This window comes from Osmerus eperlanus, chromosome 1, assembly GCF_963692335.1.
Source record: "Osmerus eperlanus chromosome 1, fOsmEpe2.1, whole genome shotgun sequence".
Taxonomy (NCBI): Eukaryota; Metazoa; Chordata; class Actinopteri; order Osmeriformes; family Osmeridae; genus Osmerus; species Osmerus eperlanus.
The window spans coordinates 10517288-10544808 of NC_085018.1; the positions used below are offsets into that span (position 1 = coordinate 10517288).

Here is a 27521-nt window from a genome sequence, read left to right on the forward strand (position 1 = left end):
TGAACATCACATTCACAAATCCTAGTGATTGTAAAAATAAAAAAAAAGGAAAAAAGAAAAGGTGATTGTACACCATGGACACGGCCATTGGACAGACATCCGGTCTAAACTGCATGGAAACAAACTTGGCATGCAGCCGACTGGGCTGCTTGCTGGGCTTGTACTCCAGTAATTGCTTGTTAGGGGGGTGTAGTTTGAGGCTGGTGTTACGGTGGAGACGGTCCTCTGTTGTCTGAAGCAGTAAAGGAAGACGGTGAGGAGGCTCCTGGGGCCGAGAGCAGAGAGCAGATTGAGTTAGCCCACTGACTGGGTCATTGACCTTACGCACGTATCAGGTGGGGGAAGCTGGAAGGGAGGGGAGGGTGTGATAGGAGTCCCAAAGAGGGAGTGGGAAGTGGTGAGAAGAGGAGGCGAGAAAAGAAGAACCGTTGAGAAGGAATCAGGCTAAAGTCAAGTACTGTGCTGCTCCAAAAAGAAGGAGACCAGTGGACTTTAAGTGGGAGGAGAGAGCTACAATACTTGGGTGTGTTAATCAAACTGTCAAAGTAGCATCTTGGATGGGATCAGGGACAGTGCATTTATAATGCATTATGACACTGCAATAGATTGATGCATACAGTAGTGGGAGATTGTGAGATATTTGTCTTCGTACTTGACTTATGGAGCACCCACGCCTCTCTGGGAACAAGACAGCTTTGGAGGGGTAGCAACTGATTTAGACTGACATCGTAGCTTAAGGGGTCTTCTATGAGTCAAAGCACCAAAATGGTCTGGCTGCCCTTTTATGCAGAACAGCACTGGAAGATCTACTCTATAAAATAAAGAAGATGGTTCCCATGTTTATTTGTTGTACAACATTGTATAGGTGGCCTTTGTGTTCATGAACTTGTTTTGTTTCAAAAAGTCTATGCATCCCCTTTCTGTGCATGGCTGCAAATACAATCGTTTCTATCAGGTGTAAAGCTAAATGACTGATTCTAGTAACTGTCCTCTCTCTCTCTCTCTCTCTCTCTCTCTTACTATCTCTCTCTCTCTTTCTTCTGCTCGCTCGCTCTCCTCCTTCAGTCACTGGTACTGGTTGCAGCATCCCATACATTCACCAGCGTCTCCGGTTGAATGCTTTTCCGGCAATGTGGATTTGATGGGGCTAGATACAGTACGCGTGAGGATCTATCTCTGAAATCTCATAGGGAATTTTAAGAAAACAAAGACATAAATATATTTGTCCCGTTTCTTATTGTTTTTTTTTTGTTGCAAATTGCACGCAAAAGTAAGAGTAGCCTATATAAAATAACTGGAAAGAATATTTGGACAACATTTCAGACTTCTGACAAGGTAAGTGAGCGTAAACGTCTTCGGTTTTGATAAATCAGCGTACACACAAGGGGTCAAAACTTTGTGGCCAAATATTCTTTAAACGACGAAAACAATTAGCCTACGATATGTGCCTGGTTAGATAACTTATTCTTTGCACATCGCAGAAGATAATGCAGGGGATAGCTGATACAGCATTCCTCCGGCTATTTCCAGTCTCACAGTTTCTCTGTGTTCCAGGCAGAGTAATCTGCAGATTTACGAGCTTCTCACTTCACCATCCTGTGAAAATGACTACCGCGGGTTGCACCTTTCACCGCTTGAGCTTTATTACATCCTTTTTAAGTTTCTGATTCCAGGTGTCAAACAGCAAAACTTTCTGTGTGAAGTTGAGGATAATTCTTTATGGCGCGAGAATGTGTCTCAGACGATCACAGCTCGACAGTGTACTGTAGCTCGGAAGCTTAACAGGTGGAATTTAACAGGTAGCCTAAAAGGTTTTTGATAAGTATGGAAGAAATTCAAGTTGTTATTTCTATTATAGTATTATTTTATTTATAGTTGTAGGGGGTAGAGGTGAGAGATCAGAACTTTCTTATCTTAGACTTGCCTTTTGGGTGCTTGCTTTTTCAAATGGTGTAGTGGGTTTGACAGTAATTGTTCAGGTAAGTCATAAGGCTAAATCATCTGTATGCCTATTTGTGTGAAGATACCTATGTATGTCTCAAATTAGCTTTCAGAAATGAAAATACTGCTTTTCTGTCAGTGAGTCATTTTCTGTATATAATCTGTATGTCCTCGACAGATCCCGAGTTGTGAAGGACAGTGAAGTGCGCACCAATGACGATAATGTTTTTGTCCGCTCACTACATGTAACATTTATTGTGTGTTGAAGGACTGGTTTCCATGACACCTGAGTCGTGGGTTGTTTCTTAATCCATCTAAGAATCATTATGAAAATGTAAAAATGTTAATTGAAACGGAAGGAGCTTCATTTTTTCTGTGCACAATTATGGACCATTCTTCTGAATGGTTTAAGAAGGACTAGCCGATTACTATTTTTTAAATGTTCTTTCTTTTTACATGACTGCATACACGGTCAATGAGAGGGCTGGAACTATACACTGACTTTGAGTGTGCCATTTGGTAAAGTGATACTATCAGTGATCTTACCTCTTCCCCTTTAGGGACACTCAAGTGAGAATACAGTTAAGGGAATTAGAAATGGGCAATGTCCCATACTGGACATTCAGTTAGATTCTAACTGTTAGAACACAAGTGGTAAACTCTGACAGGTAACATTGTTACTCTAAGCCTCTAAGCAGAGTGCCAGTGTCAGCAAGAACACATTCCTATCGGTTTGGCCATTTATGTTATGGAAAATGCATTATTTAGGTGCGTGTGTTGCCGGAGTCAGACAGCAGTTTGGAGAAAGCCAGTGACTGTGAAACATATTTCCTCATATTGACCTCAGTTTGCTGCATTGAATGAAATCATGTCCATGTCTATATCTCTACAAATGTACATTTTACTGTCTCGTTTTTTAAAGTTTCAACGTTTTCTTTTTTTCTATGAATGTGTGTGTATGTGTGTGCATGTGTTTTGTAACCCTCTAGTGAGTAAAGAAGGTTGGGAAGAGGGACAACCCACCCCACCCAACAACACCACAACATCAGTCGTGTAACCTTCACTTTTTGTTGGTGCCGTTGTTAAAGCAGTCGACTTGAGAATATGATGCTGGTCAGCTACTGAATGTGGTGGTCATGCAGCGACGGTAGAGCGATGGCACTCTGCTGTGTGATGCTGTTGGTGGAGTTCTGAAGGAGCCACACTGTACCATGACGCTGATGTAGGACCTGGTAACCAAGGCAACAAACAACATCAGAACAGAATGGTCAGATTAGGCTGTGATGCGTGAAGAAGAAAGAAAAGATCCGAGATTCAAAGCTATAGCTTAGTCGTAAGGAGACGAGGCAAAGGAGTCTTCACTTCCTGTCGAAAGAATAAACGATATAAGAATAACAATATGAAAGACTTTCAGTCACTCACCAGTTTCCTGGTTGTTTGGTTGTTAAACTGAATGCATATGAAGCATATCTAGTGCAGTGTTTTTGATGGGGATGTTCATTCAATTGTAAGCCATTTCTATTCAGACCAACAACAACAAAATAAGGATTTATTTTATCAATCGGTGTGTTTATATTGGATTTTCTCACCCATTCTTATACCCATGAGGAATTCTTGGTCTTTGCCCTTGTTTGGCATTGTGCATGACCATATGCCCTCTGTCACCAGTGGCTGGTAAGCCTTCCTCTTTGAAGAGACCAGCCTGATGCCAGCCCCAACACTTTGGCTGCTTGCCACATTCTGACCTGGGTTCTAAACACAGACCCGGAGGCCCAAAATAGTACCTAGCCACGGTAACATTGATAAAATACGGTGTCAAAGAGGATAGCAGGCTGCCACTGCAGGTGGTCAGTAGGCTAAGAAGCCAGAAAGAGGATTGAGCACATCCCATATGTGTATTTGGTTTATAACACAGTGTAATTGATCTAAAAGAGAGGAAATGTTGTAGTCCTCTACTCTCAAGTGTTGCTGTTGCTATTTTTCCCAACACATTCCTGCCACCCAGAGGTACGGTTACTTTTGATACCTGACTGCTTTTCACACATTGGATTTCAGGTATCTCATTAGACCCAGCTTTGAACCTTCAAGTTCTTCCAGCTATTTGACCTCTACACATTCACACTAATCATGGCTTGATGAAAGTAAGACCATGCAGCCCCAGCCACGGATTTCCCTCCCGGAAAAGGAGAGCAATCTTTTATCTAATATTTCGGTGATTTTGAGGTGCCTGTGAGGAGAAAAAGTTGAACATTCTTCTTCTGCACCGCACGGCACAATGGGACCCTATTTGGTCATATCAGAAAGTGAGGACAATGTTCTGTGCTTAAAAGTTGTGATTATGAATTCCCAGAAAAGGCCATTGTGCTCCCTCCCAGGTTTATTATCACTGTGGTTCTCTGGAGCCGTCACAGCCCACAGGCACGTTATCACCTCACACCTGCTCTTCACTCAGACACTGTCCTTCATTTCAAAATGTAACGTTGTTGTCTTCACATTGACAACGCTTCCCAAATATTACATTTTTATACCAGTCGTGTAAACAGTGTGGTAAATTAAAGTCAAAGGAAGTGTGAAGGTTTTTAAATGTATTATGTCGTTGACAGCAAGACAACACAAGTTAGTTCTGAATAATGACATTCTCAGGACATGGCAAGCCACACCCACGTCATAGGGATAAAAAAAGTGTAGGCTTACAAATATTCAAATAACTCGCAAATAAGGACAAGAATAGCAAAAGTAGCAATAAAAATAGCAATTACAACACTAGCAGCAGTTTCAGAGCCAGTACCATGGGGAATATAAACAATTACAATACAGTATTAAACATTCCAAAATACAAGTGTTGGAGTGCCTGCCGATATGTCGGCTACATTAAATTGTGACGATGTACATTGGATGTACATAGGAAGTGACTCGGGCATACATTGAGGTGATCATGTGATCAATGTGGGCACTGAGATTAAAGTTGCTGTTTGAGAGGCTTGATGGCCTGGGAGAAAAATCTGTTTGTGAGTGTGGTAGTTCGTCTCCGGATGCTCCGGTAAAATATACCAGACGGCAGCAGTGACAAACAATTCATAGGCTCGGTGGTTGTAGTGTATTACGATTTTCCATACTTTCCTAAGGCATAGTGTGTGGTAGAAGCCTTCCATGGAGTGGATTTGGCAGCCAATGATGCGCTCCTCTGTCTTCACCACCCCCTGAAGGGCCTTGTGATCAGCAGGGGAGCTGCTACTGAATGCTCTCAATGGTGCACCTGTAGAAACGGAGAGTTTTGGGCCGACGCGCCAAACTTCTTGAGACTCCTCAAGACGTTTCGTGTCTTCTGGACAGTTTTTACTGGCACGTCCAATAGCCCGGACCAGGAGAAGTCATCATTGATAAACACACGAGGAACTCGAAGCAGGAGAACCCGTCCACCTCCGCTCCATCGATGTGAACGTGTCTCTTCCTGGAGCCTACGATCATCTCCTTGGTTTTTCTATGGAGAGAGAGGATGTTTTCCTGGCATCCGCCACCATTTATTCATATAATCATACTACCATTATGTTACAGAATAATTAGCAGCTGAAAGGAAGAGTAAGAAATGGTTTAAGATCGTGGACACTGGTCATATGGTGTTGCCTGTGAAATGATTAATACCATTAGGTATTACTTCTTTACGGTGAGAATAAATAAAAACGAAATAATGTCCAGCACTGTTACAATCCAATACATACTGAACTGAAACTTGGCATTCATCAGTTAAATCTATGTTGTCTGTGCTTGATGAAGAAATATTCATAATTGAATGATAAATCGATACTGTGTAAGACCAAAAGTTGTTAATGGATCGACTTCAATATTCCACATTGTTTGTAAGAAAAATAAAATCATTCAACTTGTGGGGGATCAGTCCCTTGGCTCTGACTATACAATACATTACAAACGGTATTGCATTATGCAAAGCAAGGTTTCAGAGTATTATGTTGGACTGTTGTTTTCTTCAACCCTATTTTTCCTCAGATACCAAAACAAAGTGGATGGTTGCTCTGAAAATTGGCTAATAAGCAGTGTTGTTTCTCTTTTCTCTTGTTCAGGCCTGAAACCATTCTGGAAATGACCTGTGCACTAGCCCTCAGTGTTTGATCAAGAGCAGCATAGCAAACCGTAATGGAATTGTAAAACAGAGTCTCAAGGGTTGCATGTCATTATAATGAAATTTGATCATATTATTTTGTTCAACATGTTTTTTTTTCGGTATGTTTTGGGGTCTGTTTGTGCGTGTGTGTGCTTGCGTGTACATGAGCGTGCATGCTTGTGTGTGCGCTTATAGTCAGTGAGTCGACGTCGGCGATGACTTGCACTGAAATTCCTATCCATCAGGATAAATAATAGGTTCGAATAAGGTCCACACAACAGATCCACAACAACAGCAACACTGAAACATGCAGTCATGAAAGCTGCTGTCGCCCAGAGCAGGGGCTAAGATGCTGAGAGCAGAGAAAGGCTAGGGAGCACAGGGGACCTGCAGTCTGACGACAAGGTGAAACACACGCAGAGAGCAGGAGGGGTGGGATTGGTTCCACAGAGAGTGGCAAGTTATACTCGACAGTGGGCTTCAAAGTACAATTCCCTGTTATTATCCCAGTGACATGCATAGAGGGCTCTGCTGAGCTCGGCTGTTCTGGAGATTTAGCTTACAGAGAAGTAAGTGATGTGATGGGTAGGTGGTTTAGTAAACACTTCCTCGCTCTTTATATCTCTTTGTCTCTTTTGCTCTCACTCTCGCTGTCTCCCTCGCTTTCTCTCTCCCTATTCCCTTGTCTCCGGCCCCCCGTCTACACGTCGATGCTCAGTGTCTGTGTCCTGTCCTGCCGTACTTTGCTGAGTAAAGACTTTGCAGTCCTGAAAAATTAATTCAGTTTGAAACGTAGATATTTATCTAGCGGGACAGTGGAGAGGAAGACAATGGAAATGTTTAAGAGAGCACAGGGTGAGCCATCCCTCCAGCCTTCAGCTCAGAGAGGAAGATACCCCCGGAGCCCTGTGGGAACCCGCCAGCACCCCTACTACACCCACCCACCCACCCACCGCTCCCCCCCCCCCGCTCCCCCCCCCACCCCAACATCATCATCAGGCCGACCCTCCTGGTTTCCTGGGCCATTCATTATTCTCTGTGAGGATCGACGAATGTGTAAGGGAAGAATCTTAAATGCAGTGTTCTTCAAATATCATTATGGAAGAACAGCAGGCTTTGTCTCTGCAAAGGCCTGAGCCAGGCATGCTGCTCACCGGCTCCTCGCAGCTAGACCCGGTCTTCTGCAGTGGAGGGCACGGAGGAGGTCTGGATTCAGGGAAGTGTTTATGTCAGCAATGTCTAGATCATTGCGCAATGCAGACCTATCTCTATCTGAGGGAGGGGTGTTTTAGCAGAGATTGATGAGAAAAAAAAACTGCTCAAAGTAAAAAATGGAACTACGGTAATAGCTGCAGTTTGAGAGTTGCTTGATTGTTATTGATTTCAGTTGGTCATCCGAAGTACCATATTACTATAAGTGGCCCTGAGTATTTGCATTGTATGGCAATTGATGAAACCATTTAATTTTAGAGATGCACATGTGATGTTGATGAAAGGTACAAAAAATCACAGAAATCACACAAGCAGCTTATGAAAACCCAGTAAACCTTTTCTTTATCTCTGTTATACAACCACCTTGAATACGCAATATGAATTCAAGATCAATGCTTTCCTAGCTGACAGAGGATTACAAACACAAAGGTGCTGCTGCACTGCTGCCTGTCTGCCAAGGCATTGCCACAAAACCAGAGGTTCTGGATGCTAATGCCTCCACAGTAAAATCAAAACATCGCACATTTTATGAATAGATGGTGGTTATGATGACCATAGGAAATACTTTTACCTACTCAAAAAACAGTATTTTAACAACTATATAACGGACTCCTGAATAAGCAGGATTAACCCGAAATCAACCCAGTTGAATGTCCGTCTGTGGTTTGACAAACACCTTGGATGATATTTACATATATGTGTGGCTCAAAGCTGTCTTGAGTGAGGCAAAGGCATTCGTCCATGGTGGGGTGAATGTGGCTTCTTGGGGGCTGGTGAGTCTCTGTGCTGGTGACTGCATGACTGAGACTCCCAGTCCTGAGGGAACATGGTTTAAGAGGGATCTGTCAAGTGCCACACTGACACACATTCTATGGAGAGGCGTTTAAACTGCCTGCAGGTCTGTCGTCTTGCAATCTGAGCTGCAATGCAATGGACTGAGGGGACAGGCCAAATGAGGTTTCGCCAGTGCAGAAATAGCAAAAGAATGGAGGACGGGGGTGCTGCAAGGACACAATTGTAGATCAAAACAATCTTTTTAGATTGATGGTGATCTTTGGTAAAGGCTTTGATGCCCTTTGGCATGGCCTTCTTCTAGAAGTAAGTACAAGTATAGGTATTTTTTGGATCCAGGCAATTTTATTTTCAGCCTCCTCTCACGCTGTCTGGATCCTGCCACTGTGTGTGTCTTTTTGGATAAACACTCCACTTTCTCTGAGACAGATGACAGATGACAGGTGAGTTCATAATCCCTGAACAGGGTAGGGTGATGCAACATCGAAACAGATGCAGTCATTCAGAGAGAAGAACAAACGACCCATGTTTGTCTTTTTCTAGTTGAGAGTTAACTGTGGTGGGTCTGATTGTATGTGTCCTACACCACAGGGTGGGTTCATCTCTTGGTAGACCATCAGAGTGTAATGAGGCCCACTGTGACCTCATCCATTCCTCTTTCCCCCTCCCCTGTGTCCTCATCCCAGAGTATCGTAGCTTGTACTGACGTCTGATTCAAGACCTGAAACAAGAGCTCTGCCATCTTCTTCTTCTTCTGCCCTCTCCCCGTGTGTGTGTGTGTGTGTGTGTGTGCGTGTGCATGTGTGTGTGTGTGTATGTAGGTGTGTGTGTGTGTGTGCGCGCAGGATTCATTATTTCCCACTCCTGGCTCATTACTGGGCGTCTAAAGGTTGTGCAGAAGTAGTTTCTCTTCCGTATGTGGGGGCTGACAAACACAATGGTGTTGTAAGACCAACCACAGCCAGGAGAGTTAAAAGCGTATGTGATGTACAACAGAAAAATTTACTTATTTTACAGATATTTTACATAACTAATGGTTTAGCTTCTGTAGCTTTATTAGACAAATATATTTGGCTGGTGCAGTAGTCCAGCATTTAAGTGATGCTTCAATCTGATGTCTTTGCCTAAGTGCTATTCTGGGAAATGGGCTCCTCTGGAAATGTAATGTTTTTTTACGGTCTAGCATAAAAACTGGCTTTGGCAAAGTCTGAGGAGTTAATGTGCTAATAATGCACTTTTTAAATTTGTGCCTTATCTGGTTAGCTTTTGCAGCTTCCGTCACTTTCATCATTAGGATTAATCTGAGAAATAACTGAATGCTTTGCCTGTGGGGAGTCCATTTACCATACTATTTCATGCTAGCCTATGGGATTTATCTCTCCCAATAACCTCTCTCTATTTCTCAGTATAGATCAGTTCCTACTATTGCGTTTCACACCTTCATCAGTACACCGATTTACCTGCTGTCAGTTCCCCTAAATCTTTACCAGGACAGAGGACTGAGGCCAAAGATGATCAGAGATCCATTTTCATAAGTGTTAAATGCAACTGACATACAGCTAATCTGAACATGTTACAATGAAGTGTTTGTGGCTGTTCCTTATAGCGAAAACATTTTTGCTCTCGCATGCTACAGTGAGGCCTTGTAGAGTTCTCTAACAGTGCTGTCATGGTTAACACCGTTTTACAAGAGAGCAAGCAGACCGAAGTGGTAGCTTCAGTACATACAGGGATGACTCACTGCTGTGGAGGTGAAAGGAGACCTTGCAGATTCTGGGAGAGTTCACTTATTGTGGAATGGAGTAGACACATTGTGGCCAGTACAATGCAAATTAATGCAGTGATGCTCAAGGTCCTATAGAAAAAGTGTTCTTGCCAGATCACACTGAGTAATGTTATATATTATTATTGTAGAACCAAAGTAGCCACTGAGTACATTCTTTATTGTGTTGAATGGAAGATCCAGGCATAAACTTATGCTCTCTTCCAGTGTTTGCAGCAATTTACCTAATTGTTTTCGGGACCATTCCTGTAATGATTCTTGATGACAAGATTCTATTATTGTTGGAAAAGTAATTGTCCACTTTCTCTCAGACTACCTCTGGAACAATGATGGTCTAATGGTGGTTGGGGAGTATTCAAATTCAATTTATCTATTTTTTGTTTCTTTAAATGAGTCAGGGGTGTAAACACCTGTGTGTGTATTGACTGCATTTTTGAGAATGCAAAGAGTGCTGTGTTTGTCAGTGATTGATTGTCGTGTGACAGGTTGTCTGGTGAAGTGACATCCCTGTCCAGGGGGAAAAGCCACCATGCCGTTTGGCTGTTTGACACTCGGGGAGAAGAAAGATTACAACAACCCTTCAGAGGTCACTGACAAATATGACCTTGGACAGGTTGTCAAATCGTAAGTATCCCCCTGAATAGGCCACAGTTACGAAGTATGAGAAATGATCCAACTATGTCCTGATAACTTGCCTCTCTCAGGGAGGAGTTCTGTGAGATTTTTAGGGCGAAGGACAAGAACACGTTGAAAATGTACACGTGTAAAAAGTTCCTGAAAAAGGACGGGAGAAAAGTAAGGAAAGCAGCGAAGAACGAGATTGTGATCTTAAAGATGTAAGTTAAACACACAACTCACTCACTCACTCTGTAACTCTGTTACAGTACTTCCCTTTATCAAAATGCTTTAGTAATTTTATGAATATACTAGTGCACCACTACTATTATCCAGAGTATAATTCGAAAACTCTAACTCTACCTGTGGATTGAATGAATTGACACAATAATTAAATTTTGATAGATGAAATAAAATAGAGTATACAGCAAGGTGCTGTAGTCATGAACCCTTAAAAGACTCAGAAGTGTTAATGTGTTATTATTACTTGACAGATTTGGTCATATGGTCCAAATCAGACCAAAATCAGTTTCATCCTATTGAAAAAAAAATACATTCTTTTCAGATCTGAATACTGTTTCATCAATAGGGAACACACAGCACTAACCCCCTTCTCCTCCTGATCCCCACCCTTTTTCCTTCTCTCTCTTTGTCTCTCTCTGTTTCCTCCTTTCACAGGGTAAAACATCATAACATCCTCCAGCTGGTTGATGTGTTTGAGACAAGAAAGGAGTATTTCCTCTTCCTGGAGCTGTGAGTCAATTGAATCAAATTGGGACTTTTCATTTGCGCTCATTTCTCCCCTCAGCATGGTTCTGCCTCATTGATGAACCAATTGCATGTCTGCGCCTACTGATTGATTCGGAACTGAACTGATTCTGCTCTGAACCACTCTGTGGAGCCTATTTCTGAAAATAAATCATCCATCTTATGAGTTTTAAATAATCAAATCATTTGAATTAATACATTTGATTTGAATGTCAGGGGCTCTCTGGGGCTCGCTGTGTCTCTGTTCCGAGTCATGTATGAATTTTTCAATAATCTACGGGTTTTAATGTGAATATTTACCTCAGAGCTACAGGCAGAGAGGTGTTTGACTGGATTTTAGACCAAGGCTACTACTCTGAGAGGGATACCAGCAATGTGGTCAGACAGGTACTAGAAGCTGTGGCTTACCTGCACTCCCTGAGAATAGTCCACAGGAACCTCAAGGTAAACTGTTACACTCCTCCCATCTTGTGGTAGATAGTGGCATTACATCACAGGTGTCTGCATAAATGGATGTTGACACGGCTATAATGACTATGGTACATGTTGTGCATCTTAGCAGGTTTTTTTCTCAAGCAACTAAGTAACTGATGAATTTAAAATAAGACCTTAGTACACGTTTCAATGCATAATTTGTTTTTGCCTCAATTAGCTGGAGAATTTGGTGTACTTCAATCGTTTGAAACACTCCAAGATTGTGATAAGTGACTTCCACTTGGCCAAGCTGGAAAATGGACTCATCAAAGATCCCTGTGGAACCCCAGAGTACCTGGGTAAGAGCTGGCGTACGTTGGTGGTGAAAGTTAGGAAGGAAACCTGAGTCAACTGTCCTCAGGAGAGCACTATACTCCAGATATGACACCACATATTCTTGGTCATATTTTCTCAGCTCCGGAAGTGGTTGGAAGGCAGAGATATGGAAGACCTGTGGACTGTTGGGCCATTGGGGTCATCATGTACATTCTGTAAGTGTGTCTTTATAATGATTTAGGATGACATTAAGAATATCAACTTTAAGCAAGTGGCTGCATGGCAATGACTGCCATGTATAAAACAGCAAACCCTCCTAGAAGTCTAATAAAGAGGTGTTTGAACCTACTTGTTGGTTGTTGTGTGTCCGTGCTCTGCAGTCTGTCTGGAAACCCTCCTTTCTACGAGGAAACCGATGACGACGATTATGACAACCATGACAAGAACCTTTTCCGCAAGATTCTGTCAGGGGACTTTGAGTTTGATTCCCCGTATTGGGATGATATCTCAGACTCAGGTATATTGTTGGCATTGACGTTTCACATGAACTATTCATGTCAAATATTACTGGAACAAATGTTTTTGTGTGTATTGTTATTAGAGTATGTATCGTATCAGAATTGTATTGATTATTTTACTGCTCAGCTAAGAGCCTGGTGGCATGTCTAATGGAAGTGGACCAAGACCAACGGCTAACAGCACAAGAGGCTATCAACCATGAATGGTAAAGATTTCAGTGTACTGTAACTGAAGAAAGTTTTTCATTCACTCAATCAATCTAGATGGCATCTTACAGTTCCATAGGGCTTGCAAATGTTATTGGAAGTCTGTTACGCCTTCTTTTTTACATTACATGTTTGTTTTTGTTTATCTGTTTTTTTGGGGGGTCTCAGGATTTCTGGGAATGCTGCATCCGACAAGAACATTAAGGATGGAGTGTGTGCGCAAATAGAAAAGAACTTTGCTAAAGCCAAGTGGAAGGTACTCGCTTAGTTCCAACAAACATATTGTGCATATATTCTACACAGTATTCACCCACTGCTTCTGATAACAGTGCCGCAATGGTGTCTATGCCAATACATTGATCTCTCCTCTTCACAGAAAGCTGTACGTGTCACAACCCTCATGAAGAGGCTCAGAGCACCGGAGCAGAGTGACTCAGGGGCCTCCAGTCCTGCTGCTGGGCCTTCATCGGGCCCAGGCAGCACTGCTGCTCCTCCAGCCCAGGATCCTGAGGGTGTCCCCTCTGGCACAGAGGCCTCTGCCAGCCTCCAGGCTCCCGACACACTGGCTTCAAGCACCATCACACCTGAGCCCTCCCAGCCCAGCCCGGCTCTACAGGAGGTGGGGCCCCAGGCCAGGTGTAATGGTGATGCTCCTCTGCAGACCTCCCCACCAACACAGGAGGATCAGAATGGCTAGGCTGAGCATCTTTGCCACAATACATACACCATGTAAATTAGGTGCTGGCATGATGATAAAATGGTCTGTCAGATCCACCCCTTGCAGCTTTAGCGCAGTCATCTCACATCGTTTTTTTCTTTCTTTCTAAACCTTTTTACATGATGTTTGCGATTAATAAAGTGATGGGTCTATCTTTAGAAAAAAAAAATTCAAAGGAATGCTTATCCTTTGTTTTCATATCAACTGTTTTTTTCAAATATGAGACCTTGCTATTGTTTCAATATATATTTCATTTGAGGTGCTTCTAACTAGTTTCACCTACAAATGCTGTTAGTAAAGCGTGGTGTGGCTCTGTATGACCTCATAATTTTTCTTCTGTGAAAGTCTGTATACTGTTAATGTCTCTTACTGCCACATAATAGTGACCTTATTTGACACCTTGATGTTAACATTTATGTTTCCTGTCTCGCAGACTTGCAACCTGTTTTCCAACTTTTAAACTCAATTTCCTGCTGTTCCATAAACAACTGCGTTAGTAAGAAATTAATCAATATAAGCTTGTATTGCTCTCTTCACACTCTTTGTGGAACAGAAAAAAATAACTTTTCAAAGAATATATGTCAGCTTGGGTATTGGTCTTTACTGTAGAGGACACTGACCATTTTGCAAAATAGTAGCTAATATTTAATGTTATTCTTTATGACTCTCTCTATGTTTATTTATTGTGTATGTAATATATTTTAAGCATCCTTTAGTTGATCTGAATGGTTGCCAAAGTATTATGTAAATTATTTAATTAAGCAATATTATTATTGCTGTAAAAAACTGTGACATTTATTTAATAGATATATCACGTAATTACTTTACATTTTCTTACGCTATTGCCAGATATTTTATTATTTGGGATATTATGATTCCAAAATTACTCCTACCACTGACATAACACAAACACACATTCTCTCTCTCCTCTCTCAATTATATTTTCTTAATTTTCTTTAAGAATTTTATCATTAGCGGTTTTAAATATTATTGTGACCTTTGAATAGCTGTATTTAGAACAATTCAACAAAGCAATGATCTGACAACAGACACTCACAAAACTATAAAGCTGGGTATGATCTTGTCCTGTTTTTGCGTGTCTTTCTGTAATTAACAGAATTTTATCATATTGGTCCTGTTTCTCGTTTGTTGCTTCTGTGTTCATATACTGTGATCTGAAATAAAATGTGGCTAATAAGCATTTGTCTCTTTTTTTTTGTTCCAAGTTTGACTATCTTTCCCAGAATGCAATTCCCGAACCCCGGAAGTCTTAGTGGTTGAGATCCGCCAACAAGAACCCAAAGAAGAAGAAGATAATCTCCTGTGACTGCTTTCATCAGTTTTTCTATTGGAGAAGTCTAGCTAAGAAACGAAGGTATACCGGTCTTATCAGATTTGACTTTTGTCGGTAGAAAATTGTGTATTTGTGGAAAAAAACGTAAATGTTTTCATAGGTATACATTTGGGTAACCTATATTTAGCTACTTAGCTTACCAATTCGATAGCTCGCTAGCTAGCTATCTTGGCTAGTGGTACGTAGCTAAAAATCCAAGACACCTCGACTCAGTCAGATGCTGACTGTCGCAAGCGGGTTGTTTAGCCCGCTATTCATCATGGATGGCTAGCTAAACCATTGATTTTGGTAGGCTAGCAGCATCCGATTTAACTAGATTTAAGAATTGTAAAATGTCTAGTATAGCTAAATGGCTTCAAAATATAACAACATACCAGTTTTTGTGCTAGCCCTGATTGTCCTCAAGAGATAGGAAACGTTAGCTATCTAAATGTTAGTTAGCTAACTAGCTAACGTATGTGGGCCTGGGGAGGGATGACCAGTAGGAAAATTTACAATAAGGCAGCGGTGCTAGCAAATCTAAAATGGACATGTCTGTGGGTAGCTAGCTCTGGACATTGCTAATAAAATAAATTCCATTAATTATATTTACTAACAGCTAAGCGAGACTTCGGAGAACATGTGGGACGGAAACAGACATGGACCTCGAGGAGGGAAACCCTTTCGGTAAGTGATGATAATATGCAAACAGTATTTCTTATTCTTGTAAAGCCCAACTGAAACTGAAATTAAACTGTTATTTCAAAAAAAACATGTGAGCTAAGTGTTAGGGAAATTATGTAAAATTACAACGTTGACCTTAGTTGGAAGCAAACATTCAGTTTTTGTACTCGCATTGTCTAAACAAATCCAGAACAACTAAGTTGCAGGGTTGCTTGCTTATTTCACACCACAACATATTTGTTTGAATAGTGAATTATAAAAAAATAAAAATAAACGTTTATTTACAAAGCATAATGTTGTCTTAGTCCAAGTGTTCATGGGTAAAGAATACAGCAAACAAGAAGATGGATGGCTACTTTTTTCAGTTTCCCTACATTGTAATTCTACACATATCAATGCCTGTGCCAATGTACGGTTTATTATCTGATTAAATGAATAGTGTGAATGCCATGTTTGGTCCTCACAGTGGAAATCATCGTGGAGAGATGTTTGGGGGCAGGGATGGTCCTATGCAGGACTTCAGAAACAGAGATGGGATGAACATGGGTCCAATGGGACCTATGGGGCCTATGATGGGTCCTATGGGTCCTACGGGCCCCCGGCCTCAAGATCGTCCCCCAATGGATATGAGATCAGATGGCCCACCTGCCATGAGGGGGCGGGATATGGAACCACTTGCCATACGGGGTAGAGAACCAAACAGGGACTTCTTCAGACCTGGAGACGAACCGGACTTCAGCCTTAGAAGGCAATACGAAATAGTGATCAGGGACAAGCTAATGAACGCACCTGGTTTCATGGGACCGGGGAGGAACAACATAGAGATGGGAGGTAGAGGGATGGAGCAACGGGAACCGAATGATAGATTAATGGACATGAGAGACAGAGAGATGTTTCGCAACAAAATGGCAGGATTCAGTAATTCTAACCAGGATGCAAGACGAGGATTTCCCATGGGCCCCATGGGAAGAAACGATGGTTTCAGGGATATGCGTGACAGGGACAGACCTCCCATGGGCATGGATGACATTGACGGCTTTAATATGGACATGGGTCAACGTGACAGGGGGATGATGGGTTTTGACAGAAGGGGAGGCCCACCGTTTAATACAAGGGGAGGATTTGATTCAGATATGGACTTCCGGAACCGAATGGGATCGCAAGCGGATTTCCGGGGTAGGGACCGCTCTCCTCTGCGGTTTGGGGAAAACGATGGCGCTCCAATGGATGTCAGGGGAAGGCCAGATCATCTCAGTGGCCCCAACAGGTCGAAGTTTGGGGAAGACGGCAACATGAGGGACAGAGCTCGAGAGAATTCCCCCATAGATTACAGAGGCGGTGAAGAGATGACCCTTGCTGAGGAGTGGAAAAACCGCCGGGCAAGGGAGAGGGACTCTCTGCCAGCCTCCTCTCGAAGTATCTCTCCTTTCCCCAGAGATGGAATGGAACCAGGATTCCCTTCATCCATGGGCAGAGACGGCAACAAGCCGGTACACGTAAAGGAGAGAGACAGACCTCCCACGGATTTCCCAGGCAAAGAAGTTGGTGGCTTTCCTCGTCCAGACCCAGAACATCCAGGTCCCCCGAACTGGGAAAAGAACGCTCCCACTGCTCCCCTTCCTGGCGTGGGGCTGCTTCCTTTGGGCCTCAAAGGTCCACATGACCCTCCCTTCCCCACCATGGGGCCTTTATCCAACCCACATAGAGAGAATGATGGCAAGCGCTGGCCTGGTGACAGAGATCCCAAGCAGAATCAAAACGTACGTCGAGACGACCGACCTCCATTCCACCAGGAGAAGAATCAGCAGTCTCAACAAACCCACGGGCCAGCTGACATTGATTGTTTCAAAGGGCCTAAGGATCCGGCAGGCCCAGAGAGGCCTAAGATGGGCCCGGGCCCAGAGTTTCAGAGCAACAGCGGAGAGCAGCGGAGAGACCAGGACTACAGGGATATTGATTACAGAACAGGGTCTGGGAGAGCCTTCGAGTACAAACGCGAGGATCTGCAAGGACCAGAGAAGATCCTGAAGGAATCCAAACAGGTCCCCGTTTCAAAATTCAGTGATTCTGGGTCTCAGGTTAGTAAAGAATGATTTGACATTCCATATCAAATGATATGCTCATTTTAATGTAATCTTGCAATGCTTGTATAATGTCAATTGTACTCTCCATTAACTGGTTTGAATATGATTTGACGACAAAAGGATCAAGATTACCGCAGTGCATCTATGAAGGACAAGGTTTCTCACACAATATCTATAACTGGAATCCCAAAGACTGCTACAATGGAGCAGGTAGGAAATATCATTTAAAACCTGGCTATGCGGCAGGTCACTTGTATTTGTTGTTAGATTCAATTGTTGTTCTTATTATAATTATAATTCTCTTACAGATCCTTGGTGCTTTTGCAGTCCGAGATGGGGTACCCATGCAGGGCATGAAAATCAAGAATGTTGTGCCAGGTAAGATCAAAGTCCCCGTGTGGATATTTTCCAGGGCAAACGATAGCCCTACTGTCCTACGATTTGTTTCGCTATTTCGATGTTCGAACCAATACGCTTACACCGTTTCGTTGTTACGCCGACACACTCGATCTTGACCAAACCGCTTACCAGTTCTACAGGGCTGAGATCTTTTAGCACGTAGCTATCAGACTTGATCACGCCTAAGGATACAGGCACGTGGTCTACATAGCAAGCTTTGAGAGTGACATTTGAGTCACAAATGTTCTTGTGACACAAGTTTTCTTATGTTTTTGTTTGTTCTTTTCACGTTTTTTCTTGTAGCCTGTTAGTTCAATTCATGTTGATTACAATTTTGAAAGACGGCAAGTCCATCATGCTACCGTATGAGTGCTTTGCTGAGACTTCAAGTTTTGATGTTGCTTTGCTCATCATTCAGCTCAGCTCAAAACGTTGTCTATGTCCTGACCTTTTCCGAGTGTAAGGCATTGAACACAGGATAGCTTCTGTCACGTGAGATGTATTTGATCCCATTCACTTATCCAATCATACAGAAGTGTCATGCTACAGTCAACTCTCCAGAAAGAGAATCTTCCTTTTTTTCTTGGTAAAAAATAAATAATAATAAGATTGTTGGGGACATTGTTTTCAATTAAATATAAAATACAGGTTTACATACATTGTTTTTGGGAAGTATTAAAACCCTTTCACTTTTTCCTCATTTTGTGCTTATCATGTCAGAGCAAAACCAACTATCCATTATTTCCCCATAGACCTCAGAGAACATTATGTTGAGGCATAGGCCTAGGGAATGTGTTAAAAATGGCCAAAGCATTGAAAGTGACTTTGGGGTCCATCCCCTCCCTGTGAAATGAAAGTTTGAAACTCTGACAAAGCTTCATAGTTCTCCCATCTCTTCAAAAGAACTGTCAGAATGATAAACACCTTGGCAGAACTGCATCAACTGGTATTGTAGAGCGTCTATGTGGATGTCCTGAGGCATGACAGTCCACCTGGAGCATGCCAAACAGGATTAGGAGCACTAGGACCAATTGTTCTCTGGACTGATGAGACATCATTAAACAACTTTAACTCAATGCTAAGCGCTACGTATGGTGAAAACCAGATACTCGACAAATAGCAACCCTACAGTTAAGCTTGGTGGGGAAAGTATACAGCTATCTCAGAAGAAGGATCTGAGTCACTGGTCAGAATTGAGAGAACAATGACCCAAGCCAAATGTAGACAGAGCATTTAAACCTTAAAGTTCTTGCAACATCAGACTGGTGAAGGTTTGCCGTTCAGCCTGATGACAACCCAAAGCACACACTCAAGACATAGCTGGAGGAACTTTGGAACAAGCCAATGTCCTTACCAACTGCCTGGACTTGACCCCCAAAGACAATTGCAGTTCACCAGCACATTCCATTCAATATTATAGAGTTTGTGAGGTTCTGTTGTGTTGTCCATTCCATTTGTGAATGGATTTATGGAATTTATTTCAATTCAAAAAAGGTTCAGAAAAAGGTTAATTAAAATGATGTACCTTAAAAAATAAAATTATATATATATATTTCTGTCTGTAACACAACAAAATGTTGAGATGGTGTGAATACTTTCCAAATGCAATGCTGTTTTTTGTTGAAAAAAAGCTACATAAAATGCATCAAAGATGAAACATCTGGGAAATATAAGGAGTCAAGCTATTCATGTAAATGTCAGGCGGAAGGGAGTTTAATGAACATTTCATGGCTGAATGACACCAAACCAACGCTAAAAGACTGCTGAATGCATTACTATCTCGATGTGCTCATGATATACTGTATGTTCTAGCATTTACTAACGCAAATCCATCTGTATTTTAAATGCTGTCCCCAGGTTACAGCTACGATACGGCCTATGTGGAGTTTTTTAACCTCGATGATGCAGTCCACTTCATGGAGTCCAACCAGGTGGCCCATCCTCGTCAATCTACAAAGGCTGTCTCCCTCTTCAGCAGGAAGACTGCTGGGGCTGGAGGGGCGGGGCGGGGGGGACCTTAGGGTGGGGGATGGGGGGGGGGGGATGCAGGGCAGCAGGGTACTATTTTGATTGACTGTTATTAATGGGGAACGGGAGATATTTACTTGTGTCAATTCAATTGTTAGTAAAGAATACGTTTGCTGACATGTTTTCTAGTCTAGAAAACGTGTCCCCATGTAGCTGACTTGGCACTGCAGAGTGTAAGGACTTTTTAAGGAGCTCACTTAGGTTTCCAACTGCAAACGACCACTCACAAGAAAATGTTGATCTGCCCACATTCAGTCAAACAAGTCTCCACTGCATAGCTATAACTCCTACCTAAACATCCCTTTTCAGCTTTATGCTACTTGTTACCCAAATGCTTTATTTATATCTGTTAGTTTCTAAAGTAAACGAATGCAGTGTAAGAATGGTTGGGTGTGCTCATTTTGAAGACAAATTCAAAGGTGGAATCTGAGTATTGGATTTGTAATACTTTTTCTTTCTTTCCCGGACTTTGCACATAAATTTATTTTTTTTGGGGGGGGGGGGGGGGGGTACTCAAGTGTCAAATAGAGGAAGGTTATTTCTGAAATGATGGACTATGTGCTCAGGTACCAGGCACTTATAATTTACTTCGCACTGGCATCTAGATACAGAAGGCAAGCCTTACAGATAACATTTTCGTCCTCTTCAGTTGGTTTGTGACAAAGTTGTGTTAAATTTCTGTCCAAGCAAACACGGGGGTTTGGTCATCTTTTGCCAGCCTTCATCTTGTACTCCAGTTCTACTTCAAATATATTCATGCCTTTTTAAGACTTTTGTCTTAACCCAGTCTTTTTTCGTCGTTCTTTGGGGTTGTACATATTTCATGGACTTTCTGCTGTCCAACCGGATGGTATTGATGTCTTTCCTGATGGGCAATAGAGCCATTATCCACTCTTTGTCTTTCTCCAAGTTCGGAGAGAAGCACTAATATAGATAGAAATGACACACACCTTGAATAATCCCACAGCAGAGACCCTTGAAGCTCCGCTGATACCAGAAGGATCTTTCTCTTGACCACGCAGCTCTTAATTCATGGTGTCATGTTGAGAACCTGCTCTTTTACATCCTGTTCAGATGTACTCATATATTGGCACCACCTGCAGTTGTTGATATTTTAGCAGGCGTGTACAAGTGCTTTGTCATGACCTTGCAAAGGTTGCGTTTGACTCCAGTGATATTTGGTCACAAGTCAATGCTCTGTGACTGATCTATAGCATGGAACAACTGCAATCCAGTGGGCGACACAGCAGGAATGTCAGGTTTTGCTGCTTTTGACTGGTTTCTTGAACTACTGTTGTGCTTCTGGTTTTTTAGATTAGCCACTGAAGTGGGATTTGCCTCATTTAGGTTCTTGGATCTTTTTTTGTTCTTGTTGATGGGTTATTTACCAGTTGACCCTCATCATTGTGCAGCATCTCTGTGTAGTTGTATGTAAAATCACCATACCCAGCCTTTGGGCAAGCTCTTTAGATGTCTAAACAAATGATCTACTTAGTTCTAGAATATTCTGGTTTCTAGCATATTTTAGTTTATTCTACCATTAGCCCTACAGGTTAACGTTTAATGAATGTAATATACAGTACACTTATGTGAATGTGACATTCATAGAATTGAAGCCGTTTAGATACCTTACGTCAACCTCTTTCTGGTTTACAAAATAGATAAGAGTTACACCGTCTTGTAAATTGTAACACGTTTGCAAGGCCATAATGGCTTGTGTGTATTGTGAGCTGTGTTCTATAAGCAGAACCAGTCAGCCTCACAACCAGAAGCTTTCGCCCATGTTACCCTCACCAATGAGGCGGGCTGAACCAGCCACAGTGCATGTTGGGTCTAGGCACATTCTGAACATCACTCCGGGAGCATGCGGTTTGACTGACGTCTCCTCTCTGTTTTGCAGGGATCCCTGAAGGTTGGCACTAAAGTAGCCTCCATGAGGTACGTCCAGCCTGACAGGAATGCCAAGGACCCTCAGGTGAGTGGGGCTTTTTTAACCAGAGATGTGCCTGAACAGCCGTAACCTCAGCCTCACCCATCCCACCATTGGCGACCATCCCAACTCGAAATCACATCGCAGGTTGTTTCCGAGACGACTTCAGCCTAACGGATGAACTCCCTCTCTGTGTTTTAGGAGCAAGGCCTCAAGGCGCCCCCCGGCCAGGAGCCTCTGTTGCCCAGCCTCCCGGAGAAGGCCAAGAACAGCCTGGAGACCCCCCAGGCCAAGGGCCCCGTGGGCCCGGCGGGCCCCGTGGACCCCCTGTCCCAGGGCCAGTGGCAGCGCAGCTCGGACCTCACCCCGGAGGCCTGGCAGCAGCAGGTGGACCAGCAGCTCCGCCAGAAGGAGGCCGAGCAGCAGGCCGAGTCGTGGGCCAGCCGCAACGCCCCGCGCCACGGCCCCCATCAGACCGACCCCATCTTCAAGGAGAGCAAGAGTCAGTGAACTGAAGCAAATCGTTTAAAAAAAAAATAATTAAAAAAAAAACATTTAATAGTAATATATTGGTTGGTCACCGTACAGAATATATCAATGGACGTTTTCTGGTTGATAATTAGCAGAGAAATCTGAGTTGGGATTATTTTTTTATTTTTTTTATACGTAATTGTTCACGGCTAACGTGTTTATTGGTTGTGTTTCCTTCCAGCCATGATACTTAAGAATGTGAAGCCCACCACTACAGTAGAGACAATACTGAAGGCTCTGGACCCCTTTGCCTACCTGGACGAGAGGAACGTCCGTCTGGTGAAGGGCAAGCCCCCCGGAGCTAAATGCTTTTGCTTCGTTGACATGGACTCCCACGAGGTATTAGACCGCTGCATTGGCTAATAACACTAACACAATTCTTCACCTTTTGACTGAGCCCACGAAATACATTTGACTAGTTTTAATTCTGCGGGCGATGCGTTCTGTTGTAGCAAGTGACCCGTCTTGTGGACCTCCTGACCAAACCCAGGCCTCTCTCCATCGATGGAGACAGGGTTTATGCCGAGGTCGCCAAACCTCTGAAGAACCAAATGTGAGTGACGGTTCAAACCGTGTTCTGAAATGTGCGCAACACTGTTCCCAAACACGTGGTTCACAAATGACGTCGTCTTTTGTCTTGTCCCCCATAAGGTACAAAAGAGATTCTGACAAGTCAAGCACTTCACTTCTGGGGTACCCTCCCGAGACCAGTATGTTGGAGGTAGGATTGATGGAATCTGCTTCGTATGTGTGTGCTCACGCGCTTGTGTATGTGTGTCGAGTCAGACTGTGAACCCGTTCCTCTCATCTCGTTACAGCAACAGCAGCACTACTTCCCACAAGGTCTCCAGCCAGCCGTCATTCAAGGTTTGCTCTCCCCTCTCTTCAAAGCCTTTTGTGGAAACCTGCCCCCCCCCCCCCCCCTCCAAATATAATATAAAAAAAAAAAAATTGTCTTCTTCCCTAGGTGATCTGATTGGCTCGGTGGCCGGCAGCAGCGACCCTTCCCTGTCGTCTGGGTCCCACATGGCCCCCAGCCTGGCCTCCTACGGGGAGGCTCCTCCCATGGACCCCTCCTTCCAGGCCCTGGGACCCCACGTGTCTGCCGCAGCCTCGGGCCTGCCGGGCACCGCCGGCTCTGAGGCCTACAGCTACGGTGAGGCCCAGACATCACTCCGAGCACCACAAGACCCTCGCCATGGGAACAGTCCGTAGTAGGAGTTTCAGAATAGCGTTTTTTATTCCCTGAACTAGTCAATGATGGAGGTTGTTGTCTGCCTTCCCCCCCCCCAGCCACAGAGACTCCAGACATGACTGACTACCTGTATGACGCCACTTCTGGGTTCTACTACGACCCCCAGACCACCCTGTACTATGACCCCAGCTCCAGGGTGAGACACTGCACAACAACTGGGATCTCCAACACGTTGTAGTCAGTCCTACTTTCTCACAGTCGATAACATTTCCTTTTTTTTTTCATACTTGTGTGTGTCCAGTATTTCTACAATGCCCAGACACAGGAGTACCTGTTCTGGGACATTGTATCTAAGACCTACATCCCAGTACCGGGGGGCACCTCAGACACCCAGACCCCCATGGGCCAGCCTGTCACCATGGCCGCGGACGTGCAGGCTATCCTGGCCAACCCAGCAGCGGACGCCCCCCTGGAGATGAAGAAGCCCTCCGAGCTCCAGCCCGTCCCCGACTCCGGCTCCGCCCCCGACCTTGGCTCCGCCCCCGAGTCTGCTGCCAGCCTCAACCTCGAGAGGAGGGACGAGGACGACGCAGCTCACTCTGATAAGAAGGACAAGGACGAGAAGCCCAGGAGTCTGGCTGCCTTCAAGGTGAGCCCATCTCCCCACCCGCACACCTTAAACCCCCGCAGTATTCCTCTCACATGGTACCAAGCAGCGGGAGCTCAGGGGGTGTCACAAGCAGGGCTGTCTCGCTAACACCGATGTGCCCCCCCCCCCCCCCCGGCTCAGATCATGAAGGACATGGAGCGCTGGGCCAAGATCCAGAACCGGCAGAAGGACAGCGTGCGGGCTCCCTCCCCCGTGCTCAAGGGGGGGCCGGACGACAGGAAGGCGTCCAAGGCCGCCGACGCCGCCTTCGCCATCTTCGAAAGGAAGGTTCGTGGTTTCTCCTGACGCCTTCTGGGGGGGACAGGGGGGACGTGCTTGGTTTGTGTCCGTGTTGTAAAGATAGGTAGTCAGGGGTCCCTTCTGCACCGACAACTCCTCTCGTCACGCAGGGCTCCGGCGGGGACGACCTGTTCAAGAAGCCTTTCGCTCCCCCTACTAAGAAAGACGAGAAGAGTTCAAAGGTAGGACGTCAAGCAGGCATGTTTGGGACTCGTTCCAGAGCGGCTGGCGTGTTGACTTCCTCCCGACCTCTGTCCTCCCGACCTCTGACCTCTGCCGTCTCTCCCCAGCGGCCCATGGGCTCCCTGGGCCTGCTGGCCTCCGACTACGCGGCGGGAAGCGACGAGGAGGAGGAGGAGAAGCACGACGTCCCGCGCGCCCCCAAGAGCCAGTCCGAGGAGAAGGAGGACAAGCTGACGGACTGGAAGAAGATGGCCTGCCTGCTGTGCCGGAGGCAGTTCCCCAACAAGGACGCTCTGATGAGACACCAGCAGCTCTCTGACCTCCACAAGGTACCCACGCTGCTGGCTGCCGCTGTGCCCAGCAGATGGATGAGCACCTGGATAATACCTGCTGCCAAACGCGTACCTAGATGTGTCCCTGCTTCATTGCTTATTCTTTTTTCTTTTCTTTCAGCAAAACATGGAAATCCACCTCAAGATCAAGAGGTCAAAGAAGGAGCTGGAAGCCTTGGAGAACCAGGAGAAAGAGGTCGGTATTCCATCTTTTTGAGTTGAGGGGGGGGGCGGGACGGGACGGGACAAGTTCTATTTATTTTAGTTTGTTTTCTCACATGATCCACATCATGTCAATTGTGTACCACCTGTGTCCCCATGCAGCTGAGTGCCAGAGAGTCCACGAGGTCCCCAGAGATCAAGAAGAGAAAGCACCAGCACCAGCCCCACCAACACCAGAACACCTGGGCCAGTGGATCACGGTGGGTTGTAGACATGTGCTCACTGGAAGGAAGGAATCTCGCGTGGTCGTTTCGAAGTTCACGAGCCCTCACCTTGTGCATCGACTCTCCTTCAATGCTTTCGTTCATTATTCTTATTATTTTATCTTTTAGAGACTCGCATAAGGGAAGCGAAAGACCCGGGTTAGGTTCTGAGCCTGTGGAGGTAAGCGCGAAGACGACGTCAACCCTCCTCCAAATGTCACATGGTATTACTTTGAGCTCAGTGTGTTCACCTTGCCCTCCTCTCTGTCCCACAGAGGAAAAAGAAGGAGGCTGTTGTGTGGGACCACGCCACCTACAAGCAGGCAGTGCGGAAGGCCATGTTTGCACGCTTCAAAGAGCTGGACTGACCTCGCCGCCTGCGAACAGCCGGTCCTCCCGACTGTTTTGGATGTGTGGGGGTGTTGGTCCGGCCGTCTTGTTTCCCTGAACTGAGGGACCGCTCTGACGGCGGCCCTAAAACGGAGACTTTGAAACGAAGCGAAACGTACTTTAATGAGTTCACCGAGTGAGGCTACACTCGCGGTCACCGAAGCCGGATGGAGTTGGTGAGAGTGTGAGGCTTCTTCACCGTGCTCTCGATATTTCTGATTCTCCACGTTTCACCCTGTGATTCGAGAGCCTGCTTTTACGATAATGATCCCTGTTGTTTGGCTTTCCTCAATAGGCTACCCAGGCTTTGTCAATTTTATAAATTAATTTAGTGTATTATATATTTTTTGACATGTTATGTGAGTAGCTAATATCGTGACAGGTGAACCCAGCTGCCAAACACCTAAATAAATTCTTACTGTATGTCACTGGACGTTGACAACAAAATTCATATGTTTTAACACTGAACTGTCTACAGATTTCTTGACATTTTTCCCATTTGTGTTATACACTGTAATATGTGTACCCATTTTTCAGTAAAAAAGTGACATAAATTAAGCGCCATCTCTCTTGAATTCATTTGAGTGTGATCTGAGGTGAAATAATAGACCGTATGTGTTATAGGACCGTTGAGCGTTATATGAGGAACATTCTCAACTTCTCCACTGGATGGCAGTAAGGCACTGTTGATTTTTCTTCAGCAAAACCAGTTTTTATTGTAAAGCCCCTCAAATAATAGACATAATATGTCACGACTATGTTGTAATATTTGGGTTGTGTAAAGATGAAGACAAAAGTATTTACTTGGTGAGTAAGCTTTAGAAAAGGCCTTGGAGGTGTGGGGTTACCTGTTGAGTGCCACCAAAGAGGACCACGTTAGACTATCTGGGGTTCTGAGGAGGTGGGAGAAATGGGTCTGTTTTGGTTTACGTTCTAGCAGAATCATAAGGAACACGCATTCAGTGGTAAGAGTACCATTTGAGTGGTTCCTGTGGTTCCACACACCAGATCCACCAAATCCAGCCAGTCCACCACCAAGTGGTGATTACATGTGAAGGAGCTGCAAATTGATATTCACGCCCATACAGCAGGTCCACTGCAGACACACTCATTGTCGGTAGATTCCAGTTCTAACTAGCAGCACAGAGTCAACTTTTTTTTCCCTTTGAAGTCTCTCAAACAAAGCGTGGTTGGAGCAGGCAAGGCTAATGTGTTTTCTAACCAGAGACACTGGCGGTAAGTGGAGTCTATGGCTGGAGACAGCTGGGCCAGGGAGGCAATGTTGATTCAGAAGTGGAGGTGAAAACTGGCTCTGTGGCTTGGCAACAATGTTCACAGCAACCAACCCAACCACAACATGTAATTCTGCTTTGCCATCTATTTGATCACATATAGATCACACTTGAAAACGGGTAACAAGGCCACATCCTTCCCCTTTATGTTCCAGAAGGTTGTCAGTTGTACACGTTCATAGTACTGTTTAAATTCGTCAGTTCCTCTGCAGTACAAGTTTGACACTATTCCCCGAAGCAGGTCATTGAGAGTGCGTAGAACAGTGTGAGAGAAGATGGCACAATGGTATCCAAACCATTCAGGTGACATGGTGGGTGTGAGTGCTGTTGTGGTCATGGGTG

At 44.3% G+C, this 27521-nt stretch overlaps 2 protein-coding genes across 4 annotated transcripts; both read left to right on the forward strand.

Annotated features, from left to right (window-relative positions):
* The first annotated feature begins 1067 nt into the window (after positions 1-1067).
* Positions 1068-14509, forward strand: camkva (CaM kinase-like vesicle-associated a). Of its 2 annotated transcripts, none has more exons than XM_062458414.1 (11): positions 1068-1335; positions 10334-10472; positions 10553-10684; positions 11142-11216; positions 11537-11675; positions 11884-12004; positions 12121-12196; positions 12362-12498; positions 12627-12705; positions 12875-12962; positions 13083-14509. In XM_062458414.1, the coding sequence occupies exons 2-11, from the start codon at positions 10378-10380 to the stop codon at positions 13401-13403; spliced, it is 1263 nt and encodes a 420-aa protein (XP_062314398.1). In that variant the 5' UTR covers positions 1068-1335; positions 10334-10377; the 3' UTR covers positions 13404-14509. The 2 variants fall into 2 exon arrangements, with proteins under 2 accessions (XP_062314398.1, XP_062314407.1); XM_062458423.1 differs by lacking the exon at positions 1068-1335 and adding an exon at positions 1747-1979.
* Positions 14510-14658: 149 nt separating this feature from the next.
* Positions 14659-26439, forward strand: rbm6 (RNA binding motif protein 6). 2 transcript variants are annotated; one of them, XM_062458393.1, is made up of 22 exons: positions 14659-14799; positions 15377-15444; positions 15908-17519; positions 17646-17735; positions 17834-17903; positions 19782-19855; positions 21853-21927; positions 22084-22384; positions 22595-22752; positions 22866-22966; positions 23065-23134; positions 23232-23280; positions 23381-23569; positions 23707-23804; positions 23910-24257; positions 24399-24545; positions 24668-24739; positions 24848-25069; positions 25194-25268; positions 25397-25494; positions 25627-25678; positions 25773-26439. In XM_062458393.1, exons 2-22 carry the CDS (start codon positions 15398-15400, stop codon positions 25863-25865), a joined length of 4041 nt encoding a protein of 1346 aa, XP_062314377.1. In that variant the 5' UTR covers positions 14659-14799; positions 15377-15397; the 3' UTR covers positions 25866-26439. The 2 variants fall into 2 exon arrangements, with proteins under 2 accessions (XP_062314377.1, XP_062314385.1); XM_062458401.1 differs by lacking the exon at positions 24668-24739.
* Positions 26440-27521: the final 1082 nt, after the last annotated feature.

Excerpts from the sequence above, each read along its gene's own strand:
- camkva (XM_062458414.1), top strand. The coding sequence starts at position 10,378 with ATGCCGTTTGGCTGTTTGACACTCGGGGAGAAGAAAGATTACAACAAC. Across the intron at positions 10,685-11,141 it reads GAGATTGTGATCTTAAAGAT|GGTAAAACATCATAACATCC; the intron begins GTAAGTTAAACA and ends CTCCTTTCACAG. Across the intron at positions 12,499-12,626 it reads GGATGATATCTCAGACTCAG|CTAAGAGCCTGGTGGCATGT; the intron begins GTATATTGTTGG and ends TTTACTGCTCAG.
- rbm6 (XM_062458393.1), top strand. The coding sequence starts at position 15,398 with ATGTGGGACGGAAACAGACATGGACCTCGAGGAGGGAAACCCTTTCG. Across the intron at positions 17,904-19,781 it reads AATCAAGAATGTTGTGCCAG|GTTACAGCTACGATACGGCC; the intron begins GTAAGATCAAAG and ends TGCTGTCCCCAG. Across the intron at positions 25,495-25,626 it reads ACCTGGGCCAGTGGATCACG|AGACTCGCATAAGGGAAGCG; the intron begins GTGGGTTGTAGA and ends TTTATCTTTTAG.